The 11,820-nt window shown below is 42.0% G+C and overlaps 1 protein-coding gene across 1 annotated transcript; it reads left to right on the forward strand.

Moving 5' to 3' along the window:
• Nucleotides 1-571: 571 nt before the first annotated feature.
• LOC117262118 (uncharacterized) lies at nucleotides 572-5,032 on the forward strand. Its single transcript, XM_078172463.1, has 2 exons — nucleotides 572-813; nucleotides 2,899-5,032. The coding sequence occupies exon 2, from the start codon at nucleotides 2,928-2,930 to the stop codon at nucleotides 4,956-4,958; it is 2,031 nt and encodes a 676-aa protein (XP_078028589.1). The 5' UTR covers nucleotides 572-813; nucleotides 2,899-2,927; the 3' UTR covers nucleotides 4,959-5,032.
• The last annotated feature ends 6,788 nt before the right edge of the window (nucleotides 5,033-11,820 follow it).

The raw sequence follows: 11,820 nt of genomic DNA on the forward strand, positions 1-11,820 counted from the left end.
GAAATTGAGCAGCGAAGCACGGCTGCTCCCGTGACCCGTGAGCCATGTAGCCACAGAGGATCAGGGCCACCTCAGACAAAAGCCTAACAACCAGACAGCAAGAGAAATCAGCCCTTGGAGTGCACACCACTTCTCTGTCTGAAGCTGCAGATGCAAGTCAATGATTCTTTGGAGCATGTCACCAAATGACCCTAATTAATAGCCTGTGAACGAGGTCACTCTATTTTTTTTTTTTTTTGTCTCTCCCCCCAATCTCCTGAATCTGAAGCAGAGGAAGGAAGGAACAAGGGAGGAAGAAGCAACACACTAACCTTTAATATGTGAGAAGCAAAATGGCTGCGTACCAGCTCTATCTCTACAATTTTCTCTTTTCATTGAGGAAAAGTACTATTTCATTCATGCCATTTCCGTTCATTCATCAGCTGGGGCCAGCCTAGACTCACAGTGCCATCTCCACACCAACATTCTTATCAATGGAAGTGACGTCAGCACTGCCTGCAGCTGGGGGGTGGTGGTGGGGGTGGTCACGTGGTTCAGTCAGGGGTATATACAATAAAGTTGCGCTGACAGTGGAGCTGAAAACATTCACTCAATTGTACATTAGCGCCAGGGCTGCTGCCATACAAACACACCACACCACTAAATAAAGATCCGACAGTTTGATTTTTTTTTCTGTCTTGATGTTGGTCACAGGCTGAAGAGAGAGGGGGGAAAAACAGAAATTCTCTCAGGTGATCCACCATTCATGAAATAATCTTGGCTTTACCCGCGCTGTGAGTTTCACCACTTCCCCACCCCCCAGTGGGACTCCAGGTAAGTGGAACGAAATCTCATTTTGGATCATTCACAAGCCATAATCAGATAGATCAGGCCATTTATCACTGCTATTTGTTTAATCGTTTTTAAATTCTGATTTTTATCTGTAAAAAAATCAAGAGAGGCTTGTTTTAGGCTTGAGTGTGGAAGAATTTTGTCACAACGTCAACTTTATCACTAGGATTTATCTGTTTGCTGCAACATGGGCGATTGGTGTTTGTCTAATTTTAAAGTAGAAGTGCACTGCGTCTGTTTCTGTGATTTATTTTTAAGTAAAACATTTTTTTAATTTAAGCTATTTTAGAAATATTAAGTTATTTTCCAGATTTTTTTATTTTTTTTTTGCTTTTTACTAAATTAAAATATGAACACATGTTCTACAAAAAATACGTTTTTATGAATGTATGAATGTGTAAAATGATTAATAATTGTAACAGCAAAAAACAATGCAATGTTATTTTGTATTTATTTGGGGGGGATAATGTGAGAATCAAGGCTCTATAATTATAGATAATTATCTCTAAAAAATATTTCTATGTGCAGCTGCTGCTCAAGAGCCCCTTTAAAAATTCGGTCGATATTATTCAAACGTGAATGTACCAAAAATCGTGCCATTTTGGGAGATTTAAAAATCCACAGTCAATTCCTTGTTATCACGTTATAATTAAATTAGAGTCTAAATCACGTCTTCTGCAGGCCAGTTTCATTATCATGTGGATTTGTTTCGTTTTCCAACTTACTGATCCAGTTTATAAAAATTGAAATAGTTAAAAATTTGGGCTGCACACTGTGCTGTGCTGCCCAAATTTATGCTTGTCTGCATTCCACCACTGCCACTGAGGGGAAACATGCCCACACCACACAAGGACAAAGCCGTGTTACTTACTGACTGCTCTCCCCCTCGTTCCTTGTGCGCCCCAAAACGGCTTTATGCGCTAAAATCTTAACATTGGGCTCATTTACAATTTCGATGGACCACTCAGGGACCGTAGGGTTAAATAACTCTACCGTAGCCACCAGCTTTACGCATGACTTCCCCGTGCGTGCCGTCTTTATACCGGTGTCCTGCTCATGATCGCTTTGACGCATGGAATACCAAAATCACAGCTAATACAGAGGCAGAGCTCGGATCAATTTGTGCTTTCTGTATTTTTCTCATCAAATAGGCATTTTGCGCTTAAAATGGCAAGCGCGTGCGCTCCGGTTGGGCTGGCTTGGAGACAGAGGTGAGACATTATTTTTTTTTAAATGCCAGAAATTCAAACTGAAAATTCAATACGTGCAGATTTCTTTACTGTTGTAACAGATTATTCGGTTCAATCTCACCAGGTGACGAAAAATATAAGAGCATGCATCAATTCGTCCGCGCGGTGGAGAGATAATGACTGGGTTAACGCACGACCACAGACAAAAAATGGCTCACGTGTAGGTTGGAGGCGCAATTTATGTATGCAAATTATTGCCTTCCTCTTAACAGACATGGGCAATTAAATATCGAGAGAATCACGACTGGCTTGTGCGGTCAGATCAGACCTTCATCTCTGTGTTTCTAGACACATAAATGGCAAAAAATGACATAAGAAATATTTTAAACCAGAATTTGAATTTGCTTTAAAAAAATATCCATAGTTAAATTTAAAACAGACATGAGAAGGGGAAGCGTGCAACTTTCTTTGTTGGATCTGGCATGGCTCATCAGACTGCGTTTGGCTGCGTGCTTTGTTCTCAAACGTTTGTCACAGTGTTAACTGCCTTTGTATGGTGGCTTCATGGTGGAAAAAATGATTTGTCTGTAAATTAGGGACAGGTAATCTCTCTAGTATTTTACATTTCTGGCAGTCTGTGTGCCTTAATCATAAGTCTGAAGGGAAGTGTTCTTTTTTTTCAAGACTGGCCTTTTTACCATGCAGCCGTATATATTATAATAATAATATATTATTAAATGATCCAGATGTGCTCACACTGCCATTGAAATTCAACATAATCTTGATTCCAGTGGGAAAAAAAACAGATGATATGTGAAACATTTCTCATGTGTCTTTTGTCCTTCTCCCTTTTCCGTCTTCCTTTCTTCTTCTTCAGGTGCTTAACCTCCCTCCTGCCAGTTCTGCATGGTCATGACCTGTCATCACGCCCCTTCCACAGCCCACCTCATCCTATTGGTCCTGCTCATTGTCACTCCACAGCTGGCTGGCACCGCCCCTGCGTGGGGTGAGGGAAGGGAGGGAGGGGTGGAGGGGCGCACCCGGACAGACCTTAAAGAGGACAACCTTGCCCCCTTTCTCTCACCCCCACCCCAGAGTCTCTCCAGCCCTGACAACTCGTCGCTAGACCGGGGCCGGGGCCCGGGTCAAGATAACCAGTCAGATAAAGTGACGGACCCTGCGCAGGTGCTTGCTGTTCTTTTAGAGGCCCTGGACCACCCGGGGGAGAGTGAAATCCAGGCGAGCAGGGACAGAGACTTGGAAGAGGATCAGAGTCACGAGCTGCCCTCCATTGAAGGCTTGGAGGGTGGTGAGATAAGGAGAACGGGGGAGACAGAGGGAGAGAGGGGGGTGGAGGAGGAGAGGGAGGGGCCAGGGGCTGATAAGGCTATTGAACAGCTAATTGTAGGCCATTTGACAGCTGCTCAGGGTGATGACTTGAAGGAAAGGGATGAGGAGGATAAAAACACAAGGTCAGAGGAGGATCAAGGGTGGTCCGTGGAGGATGTGGGCACTGATAGTGTAAATGAGGAGGAGGGGACAGAAGAAGATGAGAGGCAGGAGGAGGGGAATGATTTAGAAAGTTTCTTATACAAGGCCAGAGCAGGTTCCACCTCACAGGGAGTTGACCCCTCTCTGCAGCGCAAAATAAGAGGCTACTTCCAAAACATTGACTTGGGTCTCCAAGATAATGAGATCCTGCCTCCTCTGAAGGGCTACAAGGCATACAACACTCAGCTGGCACGAGCCGGGAAGAAGCTGCACTGGGAGGAGAACCAGTCCCGCAACCGACCCGTCAAGGGGGGCAACTTCATGGATGACTTTGAGGATGAAGGAGAGGAGCTGGAGGAGGAGGTGGAAGAAGAAGAGGAGAGCCTCTCCCACATGGAAGAGGAGGCAAGAGCGCGCGCAGAAAAACAGGAGGTGCTCCGGCAGCAGGAGGAGGCGGAGCGAGCCAGGGAGGAGGAGCAGAGGCTGGCAGACATCGCCTCTGACATGCTGCTGCAGTACATGGGGAGGAAGCAGCAGTCCTACATGAAGCCCCGGCAGAAAAGCAGCATGGGGGCCGCCAGCAACACAGCTGAGGACAAGCGCTCAGAGGAGGTCATCCCTGATGAAGATGACCTGGACCAGCAAATGATCGACAGGCTGATTGAGATCAGCAGCAAGCTGCACCTGCCTGCTGACGATGTGATTGAGATTATTAGTGACGTGGAGGAGAAGAAGAAAAAAAGGAAAGAGCTGCAACAGCTGCCGACCAACAGCAACCCTGTCGCCCCGCGCTTCAGGCCTCTGGTACCTCCACCTCTGGCTGCTCCGCCTATCTACCACTACACAGTCTCAAAAAACCCCAAGAAAGCCCCTTATAGGTACAACAAGTCCAACAAAAAGTGGCACAAGGACAAAGTCAAGTCATACAAGCAGGACTATTGGTATAAGCCTCAGAAGCAGCTTGACTACTGGTACAAACCCCAGAAACAGTTTTTAGCCTTCCCCTCCTATCCATACTACCAGAAGCCATATCGGGCATACTACCCTGTTTATTTCCCGTATCCTAAACCACAATATTATGGCAAGCCCTCCCCCTCCAGAGACCAGCCATTCGGCCCCCAGGAACTTGACCTCCAGGCCCCAAGGCGCAGGCACAGGGCTGGGGGTAAGAATCGCGGACAGGGCTGGAGGCAGCAGCCAGCGCCGCGCCTACCTCTCACCCCTTATATCTCTAACTATATCCTCCCTCACCCACGGACCTACCAACCCCTACCTCCGCCCAAACCAATAACCACGCCCAGGAGAGGCAGGCGACCCCCGTACTACTATCAACAAGTCACACCAGGAGATGACTATGAGGAAGATGGGCTGGTGCCTCAGCTGGACAGTGAGGAGGAGCTGGAAAACTTTATTGAGAGGATCTACATGAAACGCAGAATGTATTGAGAGACTTTTTGGACATTTTGTCAGATCAGAGGGACTGACAGAGGTGGGATAGAATTTACAGTAGCTGGAGAAAAGAGAGGTGAAAAAAAAGACTCGGAGGAGATATGTGATTTGAGCCTGATGGGAAATTTAAGGGTCAAGAAGTAAAAAGTTAGATTTACGTTGTTTTAATCACTGTATCTTTCGTTGATTTTTCTCTGTCAGGGAGAGGATGAAGGGGTCCCAGTTTAAGCTCCCTGTAACCATGTTCAGCCTCTTGCTCAGTTTACATTTTGAAACAGAACATACCATGGTGTATGTTTGCCTCCATTCAGGTCAATCTCTGATGCTCTTGCATTTTCAGAGTTTTCTAGAGGGCACACACACACAGATACACACACACAGAGACACACACATAAATCAACACACCTACACTTAATCACATATTTTGACACATTCACAAGCAGATGTGCCCATTGTAAGAGAACCATGTTTACAACATCACTTTGTATCTTTTGTTTTATATTCTGTATGTCATATTACAAAAACTAAAGTAGTTCAATGACTTCTTAGCTACACGAATTTAAAAAAACTGAACACTGCTAATGTCGAATATTCAATGACAGTATATTTTTGTTGTATTTGATGTGTGTACTTGCCTTTCTTATTCCCGATTGGATTGACTTTAAACAGCTGCAATTTGCAAAGGTGCCAAATACACACATTTCAGTTTTTTTGTTTTTCAATCTCAAGATTCAGATTTTTGCCTTACAAGCAGCATGGTTCTATAAGGGAAATATCATAATGCATAATATTATCATTGCAACCGATCCCAGTGTAGAAACCCTGTGGACTCCAAAAGCACAAACTTAAACACTAAACACTTCCAACCTGGTGGACGAAGGGTTTTCAATCATTTTGGGATCTAGAGGTTATTGTGTCTACATATTTATGGCCACCATGACACCATCACTGCTGCCATACAGCACTCCTCGACCTTGTAGGAGTCCTTCATGATTTCTCTCATTGTTCATCTCAAATTCACGTCTTCACTCACCTATTTATTTTTTCACGCGTTGTTCTTTTGCCATTTTTCCGGGATCATCAATTATCTCTATTTTCCTTTCTTTCCAAACAAAAAAAAAAAAAAAAAACTTGAAATCACACTTATCTGTTCTGCAGCCTTTTTAAACAGATTTCCACCAAGAGGCTACAAACATTTTGTTCATTTTCAGAAGAAATTCATTGAAAAGTTTCAGGCCGGGGAGTCAGGGATTGTGCTTAAATCGTTAAATGCACGTCTTTCTACTTGCATCTTAAAAAATGAACAAAAAAAAAGAACAAAAAAAAAGATAAAAAATAAAACAGTATAGGGAATTCAAGATGGTTGTTTTCTCTGAATAAACTGTGAACATAAAAAAAAAGAAATCTCAAAGGAGGAGGGCCACTGTGTCCACAGTGAAGCCATCCGTCTTGTAAAAGGAGAGTGTTGTTGTTGATGTCACCTTTAGCATTGTAAGATGTACAGTGTGAAATAAATATGCCCGTGCAATGTGTAAATAACAGCATGATGATTACTAGTTTTGCTATATGATAAAAAATAAAAGCAATTATTTTATTAAAGTTCAGTTTTTTAATGGCTTTTTGGCGAGTGCTATGTTGTACTTGTACAGCAGCAACTGTAGCAAGAACACTTGATTCATGAGTAATGAACCCAAACACACAAAACAAGAAGGCAATCAGTTGGAGATCAACGACACAACACGACTCATACATGACACAGTTGCATCAGTGTGGAGGCAAATAAAGAAAAACATATGGAGGGGGTTTAGTGTGTTTCCAGACAATCACAATGAACATGAGAAAAAAAGAGCAAGAATGTAAATGAAAAAAGGGGAAGAATAACTGAAGAACGGAAAAATTCAGAAGGAGGGAGGGAAATGGTAACTGCAGTGATTGATGAGTCACATGATTGGTGGATGAGTCATCCATCTGTTCACTTACTGCGCAGGACCACACACACACACACACACACACTCACATGCACATTCTCTTTGAGCTGTATAGTAATTTAGCTGCTGGCATTCAAGATAAAGATTGAGTCATGTTCGCTCCTGCCTCGAGCCAGCCAATCGGCCACTGGAAAGGTGTTTGGTAGATAGGTTTTTTGCCATATCTTGTTTCCACACCTCCTCCTCACTCTAAATTCACACAGGCAATATGCCCTTCTGCTATAATTCCTTGAAGTGCTTCTGGCTGCCACTTGTTTGGCATCAAAACAAACCTGATGTATGCTGCCAGTGGTACAAACACTGACAGTGATTAGCAGGCTGTCAATATGGTCTAATCGCATGTTATCTCGCCAGCTCGCTCACCAGTTGATTAGAACGCTACCTTTCATGGTTTTATCGTGGCTTGTTGAGTGATTCTTGGACAGCATGTTATGAATGCAGATTTTTGATTACTGCTTGTACCTTCTGTGGGACAAAGAAGGAGATACAAGCAGACAGCCGCTGACAAGAAAGTAAGTGACGCTGTCTGTAACATTTATCTGTCCAGCAGTGTAATAATATAACGTGCTGTGGCTGCAGTTTTGTGAAGCAGGCATATTCAAAGTCTGGACCGTGGACTATTCGTGGCCTGCGGATCACTTTCAGGGGGCTTGGAGCTTCTCTCTCAAAATGGCCCACCACAGGAGATTGGTTAATTGAGCATCGTTCACCTGATGATGGCAGGATTATCATACAGCTTGTCGACATGCACCAAGCAGGAACTACGCTGGCAGAACTAACGTGTTTTCATAAACAGATGGTAAACAAGCAAACGAAAGGTTACAAAGCAGCAGACATTTTCTGGTTGGTAGCAGACATGGTCACAGCAAAGAAGCATGAAGTCAGCAGCGAGGGCCTCCACTTTTAGGGAGTGATGGAAAGTTGAATACATTTTCACTGAAAGATGAAACAGGTGCACTTTTCTTATCTGTAGTGATTCTTATTTAAAGTGTGGTATAAGGCATATAAGGTAATATGTTTATCACATTATTTAATCTGTTGGACACCCCTGTTATGTTAGAAAAGGCAAAGGATTTGTTTGACAACTCATGTTGTTTAAACAACAAAACTACTTGGTTAGGTTTAGGAAAAGATCCTTGTTTGGGTTAAAATAAGTATGTTTGTTACATAACTTCATGTTACATAGCCAATGGGACATGAGCTAGTTATGTTATATTATATAAGAGCTAAATGTTGACTTTTCGCTTCACAAGAGACATGAACAGCAGGCTCTAGGGTCAAAGTCCTGTGTTAGTTTGACCCAATCACCACCCCATACCCACACTTTGTGGGTCTTTATTGGATGTCACCTGACTTCCTCCTTTGCTATGATCATAATTACTACAGCCACTAGAGGTCGCTGCCTGATAATAAATGTAAATATGGGTTGTAATAATTGTTACAATTGTGTCAGGCCCCAAGAAAATGCACCGGGCTTTGAGGGCATTTTTGTGCAGTGACAAAACCGTTGAGTCACAACCTATGGGTCTGTTACGTCAGATGCTATTTGGTTTTGAGCATCACAACCCCCACAAAATGACTAATTTCACTATGGGAATTTAATCCATTTGGTCTGATAACATTTTGATAAGAGTTGCATTATTAAATCTTTTTATCCCCATTCAAGTTAATGGAGAGCTAAACTAGCTGCTCGGCTTGCAAGTCGGTAGTGCGCTTGTTCTGCGAGCACAACAATGCGCAAAATCTATGAAATTTTATACCCAGGAAGTCGAACTTTTTTGGCTTCAACCACCTCCAACCTTGTACCCAGCTCTCTCATGGCTTGTACAAACAGCCTATGTGGTCATATATTGAGAGAAAACAGTGATCAATACCCCCCTCATGTCTGTCAGCAGGCAAGCTTAGCAAAATCACAGAATGATGAATAATAATAAATTCCTCAGCATCTAATTTCCCCTCATTTATTTCTCTTTAAGGGGATCGCCACACATTTTTCATCACAGTCTGTTTGCAGGTGTTGGGGAGTACATCTACATTTGTGAAAAGTTATATAAAGCCTTTTGTGGCTCCAGAGGGAGCTGTGCAGACTCTGGTAAATTGCCTCATGCAGCTTGAGTCAGTGTTGATTGGGGCCAAGGACTAAATATCTAAAAGGTGGATATATATCTGGCTGTTTAGCTGCTAGCTGCTGTTAACTTTGTCTGTCTGCCATCAATTGCTGAACAGGTAGTGTGTAGTGGGTTGAAAACAGCAAAATCCTAACCAAAATCATCTATCTTAATTGAATTCAATTAAAAAGAGCATATATATGAAGAGACATTCTGTGCTGTAAGGCAAGTCATCAGACATTTCAATAAAGTTTTCTCAGTAATCGTTCTGTATGTTACACGAATGTCTCAAAAGTGATGGGTTAATGGTAATGTGGGACGTTTAATGACAGGTACAGCCCTTAGCCTGCATTACAGTAATGAGACTCATACATGACACAGACACACCTGCATAAAATCTGTGTGATATAACACATAATGTAACAGTTATTTCTGTTTTTCTCCCTCGCACAGTCTCCTTGAGGATGTGGCTGAGCAGGTCCGCTGTGATAATGCACAAAGTCCACGCAGAGGATGCTCACACACTGTTGCTCATGAAAAGGAGCCTTTCATAAAGTCCTCCGTCACACCTTGTTGCCAAGCCGTGGACAAAAAAGAGCATTGTTGAGAAGCTGCTGTTTACATTCCCACATTCATATTCTTGCGACATACTACACAATCGAGATTTTAAAATTTCCCAGTGGGACACAATGGGATAATTATGTGTCAAGCTTTAGATCACATTACGTCCTTATAGTAATCATTTATATTTTGCCTGGTGGGTGTGCTATAATTAAAATGCAATTTGAATTTTTCAAAAGGCTCCAACTCTCACAGGCACAAGATTTGGTATAGATCCAGCTCCTGGCACAAAAGAGTCTGACAGCAAAGCAATTCATCAGTAATGGCCCCAAGAAGCCCGTGCATTTACAGAAGCAGAAACACCAGGAAAAATGTCAGCCATTAGTAGTGTGAATATTGAATTAATAAAGCTATAAGACCTTCAAAATCTGATTAAATAATGATCATGAATGTCTACAGCAGTGGGACTGTGGCTCAGCCTTTAACTTTAAATGTCAGTGTGGTATTATCTAAACACAATTTACGATGCATATCTATGCATACAAAGTATAGAGTTACACTACGTCTACTGCACACTAGAAGTGCAGCTCTGGTTCTGTAAGAGTTGGTGCAATAGGGTGGTGCAGGGATGGTGATTTTTTTTTGTGCAGGCCAATGCAAAAGTTAACACAGCCAAAAAAAACAATGTGGCTATTATTACAGAAAATAAGCTCCGTGACAAACAAGCGTTTATGATACTTTCACGTTTTGTTCAGCAAGATTATCTTCACAAATTAACACAATTTTATGATTTTGGAAGCACAAATACAATCATCAGAAGTAACAAGCGAATGTAAGGCTGTAAAAGAACTACACCGCAGTTGCATGACTTAATGTCTCCACCACAACAAGACTGTAAAGCTGTGTTTGGCATGACGACATTCCTTTTTTAAGACACATAAAAGCTTCAAAATTCACAAGTGGGGTATTTACTGACATGTTTTATGTTGTAGAGCAAAACTTGAGATCTTGTGTCAACCTCAGACCTTATTTCGGGCATCTAACCAAGAACTCATTCAAAAGCCATAAACTGTATACAAAGATGGACTCGATCGTCTCCAGGTGACTGCAGTACAGGTCATATAAACCCCGCCCCCTCCATGTTAGCAGATGAGACATGAGACAAATTAAAAACTCAAAGTACCAAATAGATTTTTCCCAAAGATGGTTTCTGTCATTTTAGGTTGTTTTTATAACACTGCTGTACGCTCAAGTGTTCGTTATTCTGATAGGTTTGGTTTTATTAGTTATTTGATACTATAAAAAGGGGATTTGACATCATGATTGATGATTGATGTGTGCTCGAGATGGGTGTTTGGGTGGGAGCTCAACAACATGGACTTGCTACTGTGCAGACTCTGGCTCAAAATGACGTCACCAGCAAAAGATTGCAGCGGCTGTATCTGGGATATTTCTGCTTCATTTTTGTACATTAAGTGCAGATGTGTCATCCATCTTCTTTATATATAGCCTATGTCAAAAACCCATTGAGTGTAAGACCAGGGAAGCAGGGATGCTTTTATTGTGTTTTTATGTTCAGTAAATGGTGTATTTCTATGCCGTTTTGATGCTGTCTTTTCTTTGCTGATTGTGTCTGTGTGTGTTGGCTCTGTGTTGGGTTGTGTAGCATAATTATGCTGTTTTAACATCATGGTTCTTCTTTTTTGTTTTAATCCATTTCTGCTGATTGTGATATGACTTTGGAGTTACAGACCACCAAGGCATGCCAAAATGCCTTTTCTGACGCAGTGAACTCTAGTACTATATATTTGACAAATCATTACTCAGCAATGTTGTCGCTATTGGCGATGAACTTTAAAAGAATATTTCACCTGCAAAATTACCATTTGAATATTAGTGACTCACTGCATGTTACCTTGAATTTGTGAAGAAACCTTTGTTTTTTTCCACATGCGTTCACAGTGAATAGTGAACGGTCAATATTTTTCATGAATTTAAGTCATTGGGAACCACGGTTTACAACAACAAAACTATCAAAACATCCGTTTACAAACTGTCATACAACTCATGCAACATAATCCCAGTCTAACTGCTGTGCTATATCAGTTTCAACACACTGAAAAAAAGTTGTGTTTTTTTTCTATCTTCACTTGAATATTTTCTTAAAAAACGATGCTGCAGATGACTAGAACTGGGAGGTAT

This window comes from Epinephelus lanceolatus, chromosome 11 (genome assembly GCF_041903045.1).
Source record: "Epinephelus lanceolatus isolate andai-2023 chromosome 11, ASM4190304v1, whole genome shotgun sequence".
NCBI lineage: Eukaryota > Metazoa > Chordata > Actinopteri > Perciformes > Serranidae > Epinephelus > Epinephelus lanceolatus.